The sequence below is a fragment of the Cervus canadensis genome, chromosome 4 (assembly GCF_019320065.1).
Source record: "Cervus canadensis isolate Bull #8, Minnesota chromosome 4, ASM1932006v1, whole genome shotgun sequence".
Taxonomy (NCBI): Eukaryota; Metazoa; Chordata; class Mammalia; order Artiodactyla; family Cervidae; genus Cervus; species Cervus canadensis.
The window spans coordinates 87539123-87557321 of NC_057389.1; the positions used below are offsets into that span (position 1 = coordinate 87539123).

At 58.6% G+C, this 18199-nt stretch overlaps 2 protein-coding genes across 6 annotated transcripts in view; one reads left to right on the top strand and one right to left on the bottom strand.

Annotated features, from left to right (window-relative positions):
- HDGFL2 (HDGF like 2) overlaps positions 1-4054 on the top strand; it is a 16238-nt gene extending 12184 nt beyond the window's left edge. For both annotated transcript variants that reach the window (XM_043466254.1, XM_043466252.1), the window contains exons 10-16: positions 641-744; positions 1430-1503; positions 1636-1706; positions 2040-2141; positions 2330-2543; positions 3288-3420; positions 3740-4054. In XM_043466254.1, coding sequence (XP_043322189.1) covers positions 641-744; positions 1430-1503; positions 1636-1706; positions 2040-2141; positions 2330-2543; positions 3288-3420; positions 3740-3842 — 801 coding nt within the window. In that variant the 3' untranslated portion in view covers positions 3843-4054. The remainder of the gene's footprint in view (positions 1-640; positions 745-1429; positions 1504-1635; positions 1707-2039; positions 2142-2329; positions 2544-3287; positions 3421-3739) is intronic.
- On the bottom strand, positions 4032-17077 carry PLIN4 (perilipin 4). Of its 4 annotated transcripts, none has more exons than XM_043466249.1 (10): positions 16958-17077; positions 16767-16831; positions 16108-16255; positions 15197-15258; positions 11520-12819; positions 10754-11223; positions 9040-10555; positions 8741-8928; positions 6381-6449; positions 4032-6304 (listed from the first exon to the last, which is right to left on the bottom strand). In XM_043466249.1, the coding sequence occupies exons 2-10, from the start codon at positions 16812-16814 to the stop codon at positions 5972-5974; spliced, it is 4134 nt and encodes a 1377-aa protein (XP_043322184.1). In that variant the 5' UTR covers positions 16815-16831; positions 16958-17077; the 3' UTR covers positions 4032-5971. The 4 variants fall into 4 exon arrangements, with proteins under 4 accessions (XP_043322184.1, XP_043322185.1, XP_043322186.1 ...); XM_043466250.1 differs by having other exon boundaries at positions 9040-10249; positions 10943-11223; positions 16958-17076; XM_043466251.1 differs by having other exon boundaries at positions 9040-11503; positions 11599-12819; positions 16958-17076.
- Positions 17078-18199: the final 1122 nt, after the last annotated feature.

The following is an 18199-nucleotide window of genomic DNA, read 5'->3' on the forward strand; positions in this document are numbered from 1 at the left end:
GAGGGAGAGAAGCCAGGGGATGGGACAGCTCATGCAGGGCCAGGTAGCCCTCTGGAGGACTTGGTGGTTTATGTGGGAGCCCTGGAAGACTGTGAGCAGAGATGGGGTGGGTGCTCATGGGTGTCCTCTGGCTGCCGAGTTGGGGGATGGCTTGTGGGTGAGTGAGGGAGCAATGAGGCCTCTTGTGACTGTCAGCTCCCCGCTTCATGGCTCTCACAGGCCAGCCTGAGCCCAGGAATCAGAGCTCCTGGGCCCATTGCCTTTTGGTGTGAGCCTAGGAGCCCACTCTGTAGGGATCAGGGAGGGGAACAATGCCCTGTCCTCTCTCTACCATTCTTCTTTTTGTCACAAAGTGGGGGGCGGGGGGGGCGGGGCAAGTGCCCTGGCACAGGAAGTGTCCTTCTCAGCCAGCCAGAAGAATGCAGTGGGGCCCACCACTGCTGGGTAATCCTTTCAGGGCTGAGAAGCTGCTGCAGGGGGATGGGCTGGACATGAGGTCCATCCCACCTGGTCTAGCAGCTCCTGTCCAGGTGGAGGTACTGGCAGGGTGTGTTGAGTTGTGTCTCTAAGGGGACAGCTTGGAGTCTGGAGAGTCCCCTTTGCCCGCTGCTCCAGCCCTTTCATTCCCTGGTTGCCACAGGTGAAGAAATCAGCTAAGAAGCTGCAGTCACAGAGCACAGAGCCTGCGAGGAGACCCAGCCAGAAGGAGAAGAGGGGACGTTCTGAGGAGAAGCCGCGAGCCAGGTCTGGTCCCATGCTGCCCCTCCCCCCCCATGGCCTCCAGGGGTCCCCACAACTCAGGGGAGGGCCCCGGGGTCCAAAGTCAGTCTTGGAGACTGAAGCAGTTGAAGAATCTGGTTCTCAGGACTCCATCAGGTTGTGCAGGAGCCTTTCCCTGGGTGACCCTATCCCTGGGGCACCAAGCTGTATCTGGGACACCTGTGGTTGTCACACTGGGGTGCTCCTGGCATCTGATGGGTAGGGGCCAGAGAGGCTGCTCCTACCCCACAATGCCAGGATCAGCCTGCAGAGGATGACCTGGCCCAGACCACCGAACAGGACATGGAATTGGAACTGCAGTAATGTGTCTGCTGCTATTTCCTAGCATCGGATCAGAACCTCTAGTAACTCATGCGCTGGGGTTTATGTAACTAACCACTGACCCTTATTCACTTGTTTAAAAAAAAAAGAAATTTGTTATCCACTTCCTAGAGGAAGGACTTATCTTTTTGGTCCCCTTAGGCATCTTTTTAGTCCCCTTAGGCGCTGCCTTCAACTGGATCAGGTGGGCCCTGAGCCGCCACCTCCTGGCCTCCGGGGCCTACTGACTGTTTCCTTCTGCAGCAGCCACAGGTCCCCTCACAGGCCCCTGGTCCCTGGTGGGGACATGGATCAGGGGCCCGCTAAGGGCACGACTGGCTCTCCACAGGCCTGTGAAGGTGGAGCGGACCCGGAAGCGGTCAGAAGGGTTCCCACCAGACCGGAAGGTTGAGAAGAAAAAAGGTGAGGGGCTGCTCAGCACTGGCTGCAGCTTGGGGTCTTTGGGAGGGACAAGGGGCGGCCCTGGAAGAACAAGTGGCTCCTGTTAGCGGGGACTCCTCTCAGGCCCGACGCTGCCTGCTCTCCTACCTGCAGAGCCCTCCGTGGAGGAGAAGCTACAGAAACTACACAGCGAGATCAAGTTCGCCCTGAAGGTTGACAATCCGGTGAGACCTTCCTTGGGGTACAGAGGTCACGGCTAGGTCCCCCATCCTCTGACTGCTGGAGCTTCCTGAGAGGTCTCAGAGCCCTGAGGCAAAACCAGGCTACCCGGGGTGGGTGCCCCCCAGATGAGGGCCAGCCTGGCCTCTTGGGCGTAGTTCTCTGCACCTCCACCAGGTGGTGCCACGTGAGTCCTGGTCCTTCCCTCTGTCCCCGGCTCCCTGTAACTTGGCCCTTCCCCATAGAGGGAGCCCCAGGGTGTCCCTCCCCACCCTCTTGGGCCCCAAGAGCCCCCTCAACTAGATGCTGACGCTGCTGACTGCACTTTCCACCTGCAGGATGTGAAGAGGTGTCTGAATGCCTTGGAGGAACTAGGGACCCTGCAGGTGACCTCACAGATCCTTCAGAAGAATACGGATGTCGTGGCCACGTTGAAAAAGGTATGGCAGGGCCAAGGGATCGAAGGGGATGGGGTCATGGGCTTGCTCTGGGAGCTGGGCTGCATGTGGTCAGTGAGGAGGAGGCTGTGCTCATGGGAGGCACCGCCAGGGGTGGTGGTGATGAGGGAGGGTCTCGGGACTGGGGTGAGGCGGCTGCACCTCCTGAGCCAGGCCTCTTGGTGAGCCAGATCCGCCGCTACAAGGCTAACAAGGAGGTGATGGAGAAGGCGGCGGAGGTCTACACCCGGCTCAAGTCTCGGGTCCTGGGACCAAAGATCGAGGCCATCCAGAAGGCGACCAAAACCGGGTCAGAGAAGGAGAGGGCCGAGGCTGAGAAGGCCGAGGAAGTGCTGGCCGGAGAGGAGGCCCCCACAGAGAGGGCGGAGGACGAGGCGAACACTGGTGAGAAGCTCGAGGGACCAAGGTGGCCAGCAGGACCCTGAGCATGGGCCGGTGCTCCCCCCAGACTGCCTGGGGACACAATCCATTGGCACTGGCCGTGCAGGCTCGCTGTGTCCACAAGGTGGCCGGCGCCCGGGCCACACACTCCTGTGCTGCTCACAGGCACCACCCTCAGAGTCAGGTAGTCTGAGAGGCCATGTGTGTGCTGCCAAGTGTGCGAGTGTTACTGGAGCAGGCGGTCATGGAGGTCTGGGAGGAGGGAGGGCCACGGGTGAGCCAAGAGGAGCAAGGGCCGTGGCTGTTGGGCCAGGAGGGCGTAACTTCCGGGGGCGGAGGGGTCACATGGTCCTGCTGAGATGCTTGGAGCAGCCTGGCAGGTGGGCATCAACAGGGAGTCAGCAGAGCCAAGGTTGCCCCGGAACGGCAGAGGCCGTCTTTTTCCTGTCTCTTGGATCTGGCCGTGGCAGGGTTTTTCCCGGTGTTGCGGGCCGTTAGTTGACCAGCCCCTCGCATCTTCAGGCTGCATGGTCAGGGACTGGCTAGAGAAGGACCCACATGCAGCCTGCTGTCCCCACACGCAGCCTGCTATCCCCGTGTGTCTGGTGGCTCGGGTGGAACGGTGAAAGCAGAGACACAAAGGGGTTGAGGGCCTTTAAGGTTCACATGTTGCTCACGCTCTTCAGACAGGGTTGCGGGGTCCCCGATGGTAACCCCTGCTGTGACCCATGAGCCTCTTTCCCACAGACCTCTCAGCTCCCGTGAACGGCGAGGCCGTGTCCCAGAAGGGGGAAAGTGCCGAGGACAAGGAGCCAGAGCAAGTACAGAACTCGGAGGAGGGGCTGGGGGGTGGCTCCTCCGAAGACCTGTTACACAATGAGTAAGTGTCACCCCGGCCACAGGGCCCATTTCTGGAGAAGGTACCCCAGTGTCTGAGCCACTCTCAGTGGGGTCCAGACCAAAGGGACTTCTGCTCCACATGCTGACCCCCCAGCTCCGTGGAGGGAGCTCTGAACTCAGAGCTGCCCTGAGCCTGGGCTTGGAGTTGGGGGTGGGGTGGCTTCCTCCTGACGTCCGCCGTGGGGAACGACGGTGCCTGCCTGTGTGTGGCGGGGCTGCAGGGGGAGCAAGTTGGGCTCTGTAGGAGGAGACAGACAGACAGGTGGCCTGCTCACCCTGCCCCTACCATCCTCTCCCAGCACCGTTAGGGAGGGCCCCGACCTGGATGGGCCCGGGAAGGAGTGGCTGGACCGAGAGCGGCTGCGGATGGACTCGGAGTCCCTGGATGAGGAGGAGAGCTGAGCCGGGCAGCCTGTGGCCAGGCCCTGCCGTCCTGAGCAACTGCCCAGTGCCGGCCTGGCTTCTTCCTGGTGCCCAGAGAGCAGAGAACTGTTGGGGAGACACTGTGCTGTTCGTTTGTATTTGTCCCCCTGGGTTTTTTTTTTGCCTAATTTCTGTGGTTTCCAACCCACATGAAATGACTATAAAGGGTTTTTATAATGAAAAAAAAGTCACTTTTATTGGCTTGGTTTCCTAAATAGTGGTCAAGGGCCAGTCCAGGGACAGAGGGTTTTAAAGCACAAGGTCACTGTTAGTCGCGGATGTGAACTTCGTTCTGACGGTGCCCTTGGCCCTGCAGGGCTGACGAGGGGCAGGGAGACGGGATGAGCGAGACCTTTCCCCAAATACCAGGAGGGGTGCTACAGGCTGTTTTCCTGACAACTGGAGGGTGAGGGCCTGGGAGCAGGCCTCACTGTAGACATGGGGCGAGTGGCACCTTCATTCTGAGCTTCTCTAGACCAGGGAAAGGGGTAGTGGGGGATGGGGGTGTGTGTGTGGTGTGTCTGTGTGTGTGTTGCCCATCCAAGCACCTGCACATGGCAGTTGTTTAAACACTCGTCTCTGTTGTGTGTCCTGGTGGCCCAGCCTCTCTGTCCTGGTGGATTAGAGGCTAGGGCGTGGTTCTGCTTTCTGGGCCTGGCACCCCCCCACTGGGGTTTGGTTGGACTTGAGATTGTCGTTGAGCTCGGATTCTGTGAACCACCGTTTCCAGCGTCACCCCCTCTGATGGCCATCTGGGATGAGCAACAAAGCAGGGAAGGCTTGGGAAGGTCCCACACTGGTCCCTGTGGCCTGCCTTGGCCAGCTCCCCTGGCAGACATGGTGACCCTCTGGGGACAGCTGGCACATTCGTCCGGGGCTCGGAGCACTCGATCATTTCTGAGAAGAGGGGCCATCTCTAGCCCTCTGTCAGGGAGGTGGCCAGCGGGGGCAGGGGTGCAGGTGTGATGGACTCTGCGGTGGGGGCGCTTGACGAAGCTTCGGCTACTGGTGGTCAGCAGCTCCCCCAGCATCGCCCGGGTCCCGGGAGCAGGATCAGGGGGACTGGACCTCCGTGGCCCCACCTTCCCGTGTGCAGCCCACCTCCCAGGGTGCCTCGAGGACTAAAGGAAAGTATGGCTGGAAAGGAAGCCTGTCCAGTGGCTGCCAACCCAGCCCCTAGTCTCTGGCCTGGAGCATTTGACCAGGACCTGAACACATGTCAAGCATGTTTTGTTTTGTGGGTGGGGGTTGGCCACACCATGTAGCTTGTGGGGGCTTAGTTCCCTGTCCAGGGGTCGAACCCATACCATCAGCAGTGAAAGTCCAGAGCCCTAACTGCAGGACCTCAAGGGAAGTTGCTCGAGTACCTTCTGTCATGTGTTCCCTGGGGTCTCTCCCTTTATTCCTTCACTGGCAGCTTCTGGGCCCAGAGCCTTAGAACATCAGCTCTGGACCCCTGTGATCAGCCGTGACCAGGGGTGCTGCTGGTGGGTGGGCTGCATCAGGAGGGGACATGTACTCACCCCCCCCACCATCACCTGCACCATCTGGCCCTCAGTTGTAGCAGTTGCTTCAGCTTTGCCTTCACAAAGCCCCTTGGCCTCCCCCGAAGGTCAGCAGAGGCAGCAGGGTCAGCAGAGGTGGCGGGAGCCCGCCTGCCCTGGGACGACAGCATTCTGGTATGTTCGGGGGTGTGCGCTGTTAGCTGCTGGACGTGTGCTTTCAGAACAAGGACAGAGCTGCCTGGAGCCCAGGACGGAGGAGCAGGGCTGCCTGCTAACTGGTGGCTAGAGGACCCCACCTGGGGTGGAAGGCCCCCGGAGTTTATAAAAGATAAAAGGGCCCTGGTCGGGGTATGGAGTGGAGAGTTTTCTAGGCAGGCCCCATACCCTTTCTTGAACACTTGCTCGAGATCTTCAGGCTAAGGCCCACCACCGGGGGTCTTAGCTGCCTGGGACTCCTCGGCCAGAAGGACCAGCCGAGCTTGTGCTCAGGGAGGCAGGTACCGCCTGGTACAGACAGGCCTGGCGCCAGGTGCATGGTGTGGTGGAGCTCCAGGACCCAGAGCTTCGGGGGCTAGGAGCTGGTTCTGGGCAGGGGAGGGGTTCCTACAGCGGCTGCCCATTGGCGGGCAGGGCGAAGGGCCCCACCAGCCAGCCAAGCGGAGGGCCTTGCTGCACGCTCCGCAGCACCTGCTCCAGGCCCCGCCACGACTGCCCCACACCCTGGCGGCTCTCGGCCAGCCGCTTGACTGGCAGCTCCGCCACCGTGGCGGCTGAGGAGACCACACCATAGAGCTCACAGATGCTGTGCCGCGCCTGCTGGAGCTGCCACTGAAGCTCCGTGGGGAGGCCCTGGAGGCCGGAGGCCAGGCGGCTGTAGGCCACGTGGAGCTGCTGGACGAGGTCACAGGCCCTAGACAGAGCCCCAGTGGCCGGCACCTGTGCACAGAAGGAGTGAGGTGAGGGGCTGGAAGCAAGGGGTGGGCCTGCCAGCCCCTCACTGGTATGCACGCACCTCCCTAGCAGTGGCTTCCTCTGTTTGGCTGCTTGCATCCCCGACCAGAGCCTGCTGGGCCTCCTCGATCTAGGAAAAAAAGAGCCCAGCACAAATGTGATGGCTTCTCAGCGGGGACCCCTTCTGACACACTCAGGGTGGCCTTCCCTGACCCAGCATCTCATGTCCACTTTTCCCATGGCATGGGGGAGCGCTTTGGAGCCAGAGGGTGGCACGTGAAGAGGCAATAATCCTGGTTCCTTGTGAGGTCATCAGGCGCTCAGAGAACAGGATGGCAGCGGCACTCTGGCTCAGCGCCTCCCCACCCCCACCCTCAACATCTCCCAGAGGCCCTGGAACCAAGCTCCTCACCTTGGCTGCCTGGCTGGCTCCAGGTGCCTGTGACCTCCGCTCCTGCTAACCTCCTGTGGTGCTCTGTTCCGGCCACACTGGCCCCTTCTTGTCCCTGAGCATGTCCGGCGTGCTACTGCCCCAGGGCCTTTGCACATGCCACTCACTCAGCCTGGAATGTGCTTCCTCTGGCCGTGCTGGGGCCCCAGGCCCTCCCCATCAGATCTCTGTTTCCCTCCTCAGAGGCTATCACTGTCCAGTTATCATGAATTTCTGTGTTGATTTCCCCTCTTGGATTGGAGCTCTGTCATGACTGTTTCCTCCTTGTATTTTGGGTCCCTGGTACATAGGAACCCCCCACCCCCACTGACTAATCTTGTCATCCTGAGACCTCGGCAAGTGGACCAAATATGCACTTCAACTTGCCCTCCCCCTCCTAGCCCTTGCCCCAGCAGTCGGCTCCATCAGGGGGCTCCTGCTCATCTGCAGGTTACCCTGTCAAAGACCAGGCCATAATGTCCACCACCCACCTACCCAAGGCAATTCCAAGTGTCTCCTGCTGAAAGTCTCCAAGGCCTTAGAGGGTCTTGGCTCTCACTTCCTGTGTCTAACCTGACTGCTCTGCTCTGGAAATACATCTAGAACCCAGCTCTTCAAACCTCACTTGTCTCCCGTCTCCATTCCTGGACTCCTATGGCCTCTCCTCCCCACAGGAGCCGGAGCGATCCACCTCAATAAAGCCTCTATTGGATCAGGCCATCTTCAGTTTACAGTTCTGGGCCCTGTGGGGTGTGGAGCAGCCTCCCTCGCTCCCACCCACTCAATGCCAAGAGTCCCGCCGAGTGACCACCACTAACATCCCCAGGCTTGGCCCAGTGTTCCCTGGGGACAGGACTGCCCCGTTGAGACTCTCTGGGCTGGAGCAGTGGTCCTTAGATGTGGTTCACCACAGACCCCTGGTTGCTGATTGAAAACACAGGCACCCGAGCGCATCTTAGGGATCCTGACTCTTAACAGCTTGGCTAGATTGCTCACCACCTGAGTAGGTGGGGCTGCTCAATATTTAAGACCCGTGAGCTTGAGAACCTGGAGGTCCTCAGAGCTGGGTCTCCATCACCGTCTGCATCAACCATGGACTGGATGCCACTTAACTTACTACTGCAACAGGTCAGCCCCACCACCCACGAGGAGCTGGCATGAGTGTTGGCAGTGATGCAGGGGAGAAAGCCTGGGCCTGGGGAGTGAGTGGAGCCGGTGAGAGAGCACAACCCTGCTGGCTGGTGCCTGTCTCCACAGGGCATTCAAGTCACCTTCGAGGGACTTACCTGGTGGTCCAGTGGTTAAGAATCTGCCTGCCAATGCAGGAGACACAGGTTCAATCCCTGACCCTGGAAGATGCCACACACCTCGGAGCAAGTAAGCCTGTGCACTACAACTAATGAGACCAGGTTCTAGAACCCGCAGGCCACAACTATTAGCCCACGTGCTGCAACTGAGCCTGTGCTCTGCAACAGGAGAAGTCACCGCAGTGGGAAGCCTGAACGCCACAACTAGAGAAAGGCTGCTTGCGGCAATAATGCCAAAATTAAAAAAAAAGTCACCCTTGATTGGGCCCCCTTTCTTGCATCACTGAACTCCACCCAGATTGCATGGGCTCCTCCTGCCCTGTTCACCCCTTTATTTTACCCTCCCTACCCCGGTCACCCTTCTGCTCCTCAGAACACACCTAGCTTGTTCTCAGGCCACTGTCTGTCCTTGTCATCCCCACTTTCCACAGGATGTGACCCAAATGGACACGCCCCAGCCCTGCTGCCCATTTCTGCCCGACTGTCGTGTTTCCTTCTCTGCAGCCTCACTGGCTACAAGTGTTGGGTCACGTGTCCATCTCCCTGCCCGGGAGGCAAGCTCCTTGAGAGTAGGTAGGCCTGTGACCTAGTGGCCGACGGGCACATACTGGGTGCTCAGTGCGTGTCCGTCCAGCCCCCAACACGAAGCTGAGGAACACGCCTGGGAAGGTGCAAGGCTCTTACCTCCCTGAAGACATCCTCAAGCTGGGCCAGCGCGTCCCGTGCCTGGAACTCACCATGCTGCAGGTGGCTGAGGGCATGCTCGAAAGCCCGCTGGCGGAAGCCGGGGGCCACGTCACCCAGACGCACAAAGTAGCTGCCCTGGTCAGCCGTGACCTCCCTCTGCCTGGGCTGGGTAGCAAACAGCTGAGCTGAAGGGGAGACGGGGTTGCTCAGTCCTCATGAGAGGCCACTTGGGCATCAGGGGTCTGGGGGTGTACAGACAACCATGGCCCTGGGATCTGGGACCAGGCTGTGCTTACCTTGTTCCTCGGCGCTCATGGGCTGGAAGAGCTCTCCCAGCTCCTCCAGCTCATTCCGGAGTGCTGCAAAGCCCTGGGCTCCCTCTTGGCCATGAGTGGTGGCCCCGGGAGCAGCATCCACCTTGCCCAGGGTGGCCTCTTGGCTGAACATGGCCTCAGCTGACAGAGGTCCATGGTCGCTGAGCTGAGCCTGAGGGGGTCTTGGGATGGTTTGTTCTCCTTCATCTGGGGCCCTGGAACTGGCAAGTCCAACTGAGGTGGCAGCCTTGGAGTCAGGTAACCTGTTTGGGATGATGCCCACCCCAGTGTGCATACCTTCTTGGGCTAGGTGCCCTACACTGCTGAGCCCAGAGGACATGGCACTTTTGGTGCCAGTCAAGATGGTCATGGTAGTGTCCATACCAGTCTGGATGGCCTCCTTGCCCACATCTGTTGCTCCAGTGATTGAAGTAGACAGAACATCTTTGGTGCCAGTCAAGATGGATGTGGTGGTGTCCACACCAATCTGGACTGCCTCCTTGGCCACATCCATTGCTCCAGTGATTGAAGTAGACAGAACATCTTTGGTGCCAGTCAAGATGGACGTGGTGGTGTCCACGCCAATCTGGACTGCCTCCTTGGCCACATCCATTGCTCCAGTGATTGAAGTAGACAGAACATCTTTGGTGCCAGTCAAGACGGACTTGGTGGTGTCGATGCCAACCTGAATAGCCCCCTTGGCCACACCCATTGCCCCAGTGATTGAAGTAGACACGATATCTTTGGTGCCAGTCAGGACGGTCTTGGTGGTGTCCATGCCAGTCTGGACGGCCCCCTTGGCCACTCCCATGGCTCCAGTGAGCCCAGTGGACACAGTGTCTTTGGCACCAGTCAAGACAGTCTTGGTGGTATCCATGCCAGTCTGGACACCCCCCTTGGCCACACCCATTGCTCCAGTGAGCCCAGTGGAGACAACATCTTTGGTGCCAGTCAAGACAGTCTTGGTGGTGTCCATGCCAGTCTGGACGGCCCCCTTGGCCACTCCCATTGCTCCACTGAGCCCAGTGGACATGGTGTCTTTGGCATCAGTCAAGACAGTCTTGGTGGTGTCCATGCCAGTCTGAACTGTGCCCTTGGCCATGTTCACTGCCCCAGTGAGCCCAGTGGACAAAACATCTTTGGTGCCAGTCAGGACAGTATTGGTGGTGTCCATGCCAGTCTGGACAGCCCCCTTGGCCACACCCATGGCTCCAGTGAGCCCAGTGGACATGGTGTCTTTGGCACCAGTTAAGACAGTTTTGGTGGTGTCCATGCCAGTCTGGACAGCCCCCTTGGCCACTCCCATGGCTCCAGTGAGTCCAGTGGACACAACATCTTTGGTGCCTGTCAAGACGGTCTTGGTGGTATCCATGCCAGTCTGGACTGTACCCTTGGCCACTCCCATTGCTCCAGTGAGCCCAGTGGACATGGTGTCTTTGGCGCCAGTCAAGACGGTCTTGGTGGTGTCCATGCCAGTCTGAACTGTGCCCTTGGCCATGTTCACTGCTCCAGTGAGTCCAGTGGACACAACATCTTTGGTGCCTGTCAGGACGGTCTTGGTGGTGTCCATGCCTGTCTGGACTGTGCCCTTGGCCATACCCATGGCTCCAGTGAGCCCAGAGGAGACAACATCTTTGGTGCCAGTCAGGACAGTCTTGGTGGTGTCCATGCCAGTCTGAACTGTGCCCTTGGCCATGTTCACTGCCCCAGTGAGCCCCGAGGAGACAACATCTTTGGTGCCAGTCAGGACGGTCTTGGTGGTGTCCATGCCAGTCTGGACGGCCCCCCTGGCCACACCCATGGCTCCAGTGAGCCCAGTGGACATGGTGTCTTTGGTGCCAGTCAAGACGGTTTTGGTGGTGTCCATGCCAGTCTGGACAGCTCCCTTGGCCACTCCCATGGCTCCAGTGAGCCCAGTGGAGACAACATCTTTGGTGCCAGTCAAGACGGTCTTGGTGGTGTCCATGCCAGTCTGGACGGCCCCCTTGGCCACTCCCATTGCTCCACTGAGCCCAGTGGACATGGTGTCTTTGGCGCCAGTCAAGACGGTCTTGGTGGTGTCCATGCCAGTCTGAACTGTGCCCTTGGCCATGTTCACTGCTCCAGTGAGCCCAGTGGACACAACATCTTTGGTGCCTGTCAGGACAGTCTTGGTGGTGTCCATGCCTGTCTGGACTGTGCCCTTGGCCATGTTCACTGCTCCAGTGAGCCCAGAGGAGACAATATCTTTGGTGCCAGTCAAGACGGTCTTGGTGGTGTCCATGCCAGTCTGGACAGCCCCCTTGGCCACTCCCATTGCTCCAGTGAGCCCAGTGGACATGGTGTCTTTGGCGCCAGTCAAGACGGTCTTGGTGGTGTCCATGCCAGTCTGAACTGTGCCCTTGGCCATGTTCACTGCTCCAGTGAGCCCAGTGGACACAACATCTTTGGTGCCAGTCAAGACGGTCTTGGTGTGTCCATGCCAGTCTGGACAGCCCCCTTGGCCACTCCCATTGCTCCAGTGAGCCCAGTGGACATGGTGTCTTTGGCGCCAGTCAAGACGGTCTTGGTGGTGTCCATGCCAGTCTGAACTGTGCCCTTGGCCATGTTCACTGCTCCAGTGAGTCCAGTGGACACAACATCTTTGGTGCCTGTCAGGACGGTCTTGGTGGTGTCCATGCCTGTCTGGACTGTGCCCTTGGCCACACCCATGGCTCCACTGAGCCCAGTGGACATGGTGTCTTTGGCGCCAGTCAGGACAGTCTTGGTGGTGTCCATGCCAGTCTGGACGGCCCCCTTGGCCATACCCATTGCTCCAGTGAGTCCAGTGGACACAACATCTTTGGTGCCAGTCAAGACAGTCTTGGTTGTGTCCATACCAGTCTGGACTGTACCCTTGGCCATACCCATTGCTCCAGTGAGCCCAGTGGACACAGTGTCTTTGGCACCAGTCAAGACGGTCTTGGTGGTGTCCATGCCAGTCTGGACGGCCCCCTTGGCCATACCCATTGCTCCAGTGAGCCCAGTGGACACAACGTCTTTGGTGCCAGTCAAGACGGTCTTGGTGGTGTCCATGCCAGTCTGGACTGTACCCTTGGCCATACCCATGGCTCCAGTGAGCCCAGTGGACATGGTGTCTTTGGCGCCAGTCAAGACGGTCTTGGTGGTGTCCATGCCAGTCTGGACAGCCCCCTTGGCCATACCCATTGCTCCAGTGAGTCCAGTGGACACAACATCTTTGGTGCCTGTCAAGACGGTCTTGGTGGTGTCCATGCCAGTCTGGACAGCCCCCTTGGCCATACCCATGGCTCCAGTGAGCCCAGTGGACATGGTGTCTTTGGTGCCTGTCAGGACGGTTTTGGTGGTGTCCATGCCTGTCTGGACTGTGCCCTTGGCCATGTTCACTGCCCCCGTGAGCCCAGTGGACACGGTGTCTTTGGCGCCAGTCAGGACAGTCTTGGTGGTGTCCATGCCAGTCTGGACGGCCCCCTTGGCCACTCCCATGGCTCCAGTGAGCCCAGTGGACACAACATCTTTGGTGCCTGTTACTACTGTCTTGGTGGTGTCTATACCGGTCTGTAGGGCCCCTTTGGCCACACCCACTGCCCCAGTTGCCCCACTGGCCACAGCATCCTTGGTGACTGTCAGCGTGGATTGGGTCATCCCCAGGCCTCCCTGGACCACACCTTTAGCCGTGTCCACGATGCTAGCCATCCCTGTGGAGAGAGCATCCTTGGTCCTGGCCATCTGGGAGGACACCAGGTCCTTTGCCCCGGAGATCATCTGATGAGGCAAGAGACTTGTGATGAAGCAGAGAGTTGAAAGACACCTCTCCTCCCCACCCCAGATCTCCTCCTCCCCCCAATCCTTGATATACCCTGGGGAGTGGGGCCTGCTCCCTGGAGACCCAGCCAGCTCACCTCTCACCCCGACATACCGCCTACCTTGGCTCCCAGGACACAGTCCATCAAGCCTCATCACAGAGCCACATGGTGCCCAGATGTGGTAGACCCTGACTGTTGACAGCTATGCCCCAGCACCCTCTTTGCCCAATATCCCTTAGCCTGGGCTCAGCAAGTCTTAGAATTACATGTTCTGTTCATCTTGCCTAATCTCAGTTTATATCAAATTTTGAGCCTGGTGTCCCCATCACAGGGAGAAATTTGAGGTGACCAAATGCTCGTTAACATGAATATATTCAAGTAAAAGAAGGGGATCCACATTTAGAAAAGTGATAACTGGGGATTTCCCTTGTGGTCCAGTGGCTAAGACTCCACACTCCCGATGCAGATGGCCCAGGTTTGATCCCTGATCAGGGAACTAGATCCCCCATGCTACAACAAAGATCAAAGACCCCTCGTGCAGCAACTAAGACCTGGTGCAGCCAAATAAATATTATTTTTTAAAGTAATAACCAGAAAAGTACAGGGCCAAATATTAGGTCTGAGCCATAGGAACCAAGTTGATAGCTTGGTATGTCATTTTTTAAAAATTTATTTATTTTTGACTATGCTGGGTCTTTGTCGCTGAGTGGGTTTTTCTCTAGTTGTGGCAAGTGGAGGCTACATTCTAGTTGTGGTGTGGGCTTCTCATTGCAGTGGCTTCTCTTGTTGTGAAGCACGGCCTTTAAAGCACAGGCTCAGTAATTATGGAGTACAGGCTCAGTTGCTCCAAAGCATGTGGGATCTTCCCAAATCAGGGATTGAATCCGAGTCTCCTGCATTGGCAGGCAGATTCTTTGCTACTGAGCCATCAGGGAAACCTGGTAGCACAGGGCAGTTTCTTCTAGTTCTTCCAAACTGCTGAAGGGCTGTGATGGCCTCAAGATGGCTTACCACTCAGCTTCAACCAGGAGTGTGCTGTTTCCAATTCAGGTGTTCCTAAACCCAAGTGATCCTGCCCCAGTGATCCTAACACTGGGCAGTGTCTTGGGACATCTGTGGTAGTCATGACTTCAGAGAGAGTATGCTCCTGGCATCGAGTGGGTGGGTGTCAAGAATGCTGCTAAACATCCCACAATGCCCAGGACAGCTCCCCACAGAGGATGATCTGACTCTGAATTGGCCATAATAGTGAAGTTGAGAAGCCCTGAAATAAATCTCACCACCTGCCCTTCTGCCCAACATCACCTCAAGTGGGTACCTTGCCTGCAGAGACCTGGGTTCAAATCCCAGCTCTCTCCCGTACTTGCTGTGTGACCTCAGGCAAGCCACACCCCCTCTCTGAGCCTCATCTGGGAAATGGTGATTAAGACAGCACCTCCTTCAAAGACTGGTTAAAAAAAGGAGTCAAGGTCCCTGACCAACTTTGCAGGTAGCAGATGCTCCATTAATGCAAGTGAAGAGGGATGGAGAGGGAGGAGTGGAAAAATGGGTAGAGGGGCCCTAAACTGCCAGAGTCTGTTTTAATTTGGGCCAGAGGGCAAACCAAGCAGTACTTTGCCCTCCGAGGAGCTCAGATATGGCCAAGCTGAGGGCAGACGGGAGTCAAAGAAGACTCTAGAGTGGGGTGAGTGCTGAGCAGAAGGGTTGGATTGGAGCTCTGCCACCCTGCTGTGGCCCTCAGTGGTCTTACATCAGCCACTCTGCTTGCCCTGACCTTGGGGACAGGGTTACATGGGCGGTTCCCATTCATCCAGGAACAAGGGTGGATGCAGCGTTGGCCATTGTTCAGCTTCTGACTGCCCAAGGTTCACATCCCAAGCTACCTCATCTTCCTGTGTGACTTTTGGCAAATGGTTTGGCTTCTTTGTGCTTCAGCTTTTATGTGGGGTACCATTGCTCCCTTCCTGTTGCGGTGGGGAGGATTAACTATCAAACAGCATGTGTAAAGCACTTAGCCCAGAGCCTGACATGTGGTGAGTGCATTACCACTGTTTTGGTCATATTGTGCTAGGTACAGAACCAGGGTGAGAGTTGGTGGGGAGTGGGGGGTCTGTAGACCGGATGGTGCCAGGGAGTACTGCACCCATCTCACAGATGCAGAAATAGAGGCTCCAAGGGGAAGACTGGCCTGTCACTCCACAGCGGTACACACAGGGGTGTCTGCTTTTTTCTTGGCCTATGACAACCCTCCAGATGGCAGGAACTGAAACATCCAGGGAAGAGGTACCCCAGAGGGAGGCAAGGCCATCAGACCAGGCTCTGCTAGCCCCTCTCACCTTGTCTGAAGGCAGCAGCGTCTTCTCTAACCCCCTGGCCGTCTGCTCCGGGTCAGTGGGCGCTGGGGGGACAAGAGCCAGTGAGGCAACCCAGGGAGGGACGCAGGCTAGCATCAGCCACCCTAGAGCCCATTGCACAATCAGCGGGCACAGCCCGAAAGGTCAGGAATGTCCCAGCTGCCCTGCCGGGGACAACAGAAGGTGACATCCATGGCCATGGGCCTAGCTCAGTCACTGGCTTCACCGGGGGCTCCCTCAACCCCCAGGATTGGCTTCCTGGCACAGGGGTTCCCTAGAGTTCTCTCTGATGGGGTCCTAGGTGCTGAATGCCCATCAAGGAGGGGGGGCGGCCGCAGGGAAAGGAGTTGGGGCCCTGCCTTGCCGCGCCTGACTACAGCTGGCAGCTGCCTGCCCAGCCTGGATATACAGAGCAGAAATCAGCTGCTTGGGGCTCTGCGCCCAGAGCTGCCACCTCAGCCTGCACTCCCCTGCTCCAGCCCCTCTTCAGGCTCTGGGGCTAGGGCCACCCCAAGCACTCTGGCTGAGCAACTGGAGGCTGTGTGATCCCAGGGAAGCTGCTGTTCCCCTCTGAAACCGGGATCAAAATCTCAGATGAGCTTAGACCTGTGGAACGCCCACGGTACATCAGAAATGGGGTGATGGAAGGCGGAGGGGGCGTTGAGAACATGGGAGCATGGCTGTGTCCGTGCCCCTATTCTGGCTGACTTGTGCCCCCTCTGGTCATTTGTATTGATGCCTTGAGTCCCCACCTGGCACTAAATGAGCATGCCAGCCTCACAGGGTCTTTTGAGGTGACACAGGCACATAAGAAGCACCCGCAAGGTCGGCAGAAGTCCCTTCTGGGGTCCACCTCCTGCGCCCCCACCTCGTCCATGGAACTGTCCACTCACCCTGAGCCTGGGGCTGGGTGGCCTCCTCAGCTGGAGCGCCTGCAGTCTCGGCAGCTGGCTGGGCCTCTCTTGCTGAGCTGTGGGCGTTGGCCACCAGGTTCCGGGCAGCACTGAAGCCAGGCAGGGACCCAAAGAAGCTGCCCAGGGTCTACATGGGGTGGGGGGTGTGTGAGCAGAGCCAGGTGTGGTGGGGCGGGGCAAGGGGCACATCAGACAGCCCTGGGTTCCCAGACCGCCCCGGACCCTTGCTCCTGGGTGACCTCAGGAAAGTGTCCCAACCACTCAGCCTCAGTTTCCTCACCTGAGCAATGGGCAGGTTCAGTCTACCTCCCGGGGACAGAGGAAATAATCCTCTGGGTCTCTAAAGACCTTTTCCTTTCAGGGTCCACATCTTACAGATGGGGAAACTGAGGCTCAGAGAGGGGCCGAGACTGGCCCAAGGTCACACAGCAGGGGAAGAACTGAGGTTTGAGTGCATCCTTCCACCCCTCACCCTCCAGCTGGGGACCAGATGGAAGACTGGCCTGGTAGCTCTCAGAGCCCTCCCAACCGACCCCGGAAGCCCCTTCAGACCCCAGGACTATGGAGGTCACCTCCCTAAGGTTCCGGGGGCTTCTCAGGGCCCAGCTGGGGTCGTCCCCTCCCACGCCTGCCCTCACCTTGCCCTTGGGTTTGGGGGGATCCTGGCCTCCGTCTCGAGCAGACATGGTTACCCTCTAGGCAGCTGGAAGGAGGTAGAGATGGGGGAGGGGCGTGAATGGGGGCTCCCGGGCTTCCTGCCCGACACCCATAACCCCAAGCAGTCCCCCAGCTCCTGCCCAGAGGCCGGCCTCACCCTGGCATTGCTCACCTGGACCGTGTGGAGGTCCCTTGGAGTGACAGGTGGTGTAGCCGGCAGCTGGGCTCTCAGCTCCCAGGCCTTATAGGGTCTGGGGTGGTGCGGGCCTGGCTGGCTGAGGCAGGCAGCCAGTGGGCTGGGGGAGGGCTCTGGGTGGTCACGTGACTGCCTGCCTGCCCGACCGGCCCAGTGTGGGCCCAGCGCCCAGCACCTTTCCCCCGCTCCCAGCGCCCGGCAGCCTCTGCCCACAGCACCTGCCCCCACCAGGCTGAGTGATTCACGGGTCGTCCCATACCCTCAAGGCACAGCCTGCTTAACCTCTGGGCCTCTGGTGTCCACCTGGGTGATGGGCGTGTTCCAGTTGCTTTGCGGGGCTACCTTGCCTTGGCCAGTTACTGTCTGTGTGCTTCAGCTGCCCCTCCAGACACCTCACCAGGGCCCACAAGGTCTTGCTTCCTCCCTCTTTCCCCCTCTCTCATCACGCTTCAACCACACAGGCCTCCTCTCTGTTCCTCCAGATTGCTAGGCCTGGTCCTGCTCCAGGACCTTTGCACCTGCTATTATTCCTTCTGCTTGCAGCATCTTCCCCAGACACCCCCATGGCTTCCTCCCTCACATCCACCGGGCCTGTCTTTTGTTCCCTGCAACAGGATGGCACCCAGAACACAGGTGGCACTCAAGAAATGTTTGGCTAAATGGGCCAACTCAGAGGGTGGTTGTGAACATGAAATGAGGTCACGCATGTAACCTATTGATCCCAGTGTCTGGTATGTAGCAGGTGTTCAACAGACATCAGCTTAGCATTGTCCAGGGAGAAAGAGAGGAGCAGGGTCTGTCTGGGGCAGGGAGGGGATGTGTCACTCTCCAGAAAGGACTTCCCTTGAGAAAGGGCCTAAATACAGACCCAGACAGGGCATCAACTGAACTGGGGGATACCCTAAGAGTGAGATCTGGGCCTGGTGGGCTTGGGTCAACCCAGGGTGGCTTCCTGGAAAAGGCATCCTGTGCCTGAGGCTGTAGAGCTGGGAATTGGCAGAGACAGGATTTGAACCCAGACCTGCAGGTTGTCTGTGAAGGGGGTGGGTGGGTAGGCAAGCAGAGAAATGATGGCCAAGCCCCCTTTGAACGCCCCTGTCTGCCCCTGGGACAGGGATCCCAGCTGTGTGCTGGTGGGGGTGGGGGGACAGACCCAGTTGGTGGCTCTGGGCACTAAGCTGGGAGGAGGGAGGGTCTAGCCACTGGGCCTGATGACCC

Coding starts and splice junctions, on each gene's coding strand:
- PLIN4 (XM_043466251.1), bottom strand. CDS start 16,814: ATGTCTGCTCGAGACGGAGGCCAGGATCCCCCCAAACCCAAGGGCAAG. Junction 15,259..16,107: donor CACCCAGCCCCAGGCTCAGG/GTGAGTGGACAG, acceptor TTGTCCCCCCAG/CGCCCACTGACCCGGAGCAG. Junction 12,820..15,196: donor CGCTGCTGCCTTCAGACAAG/GTGAGAGGGGCT, acceptor TTGCCTCATCAG/ATGATCTCCGGGGCAAAGGA.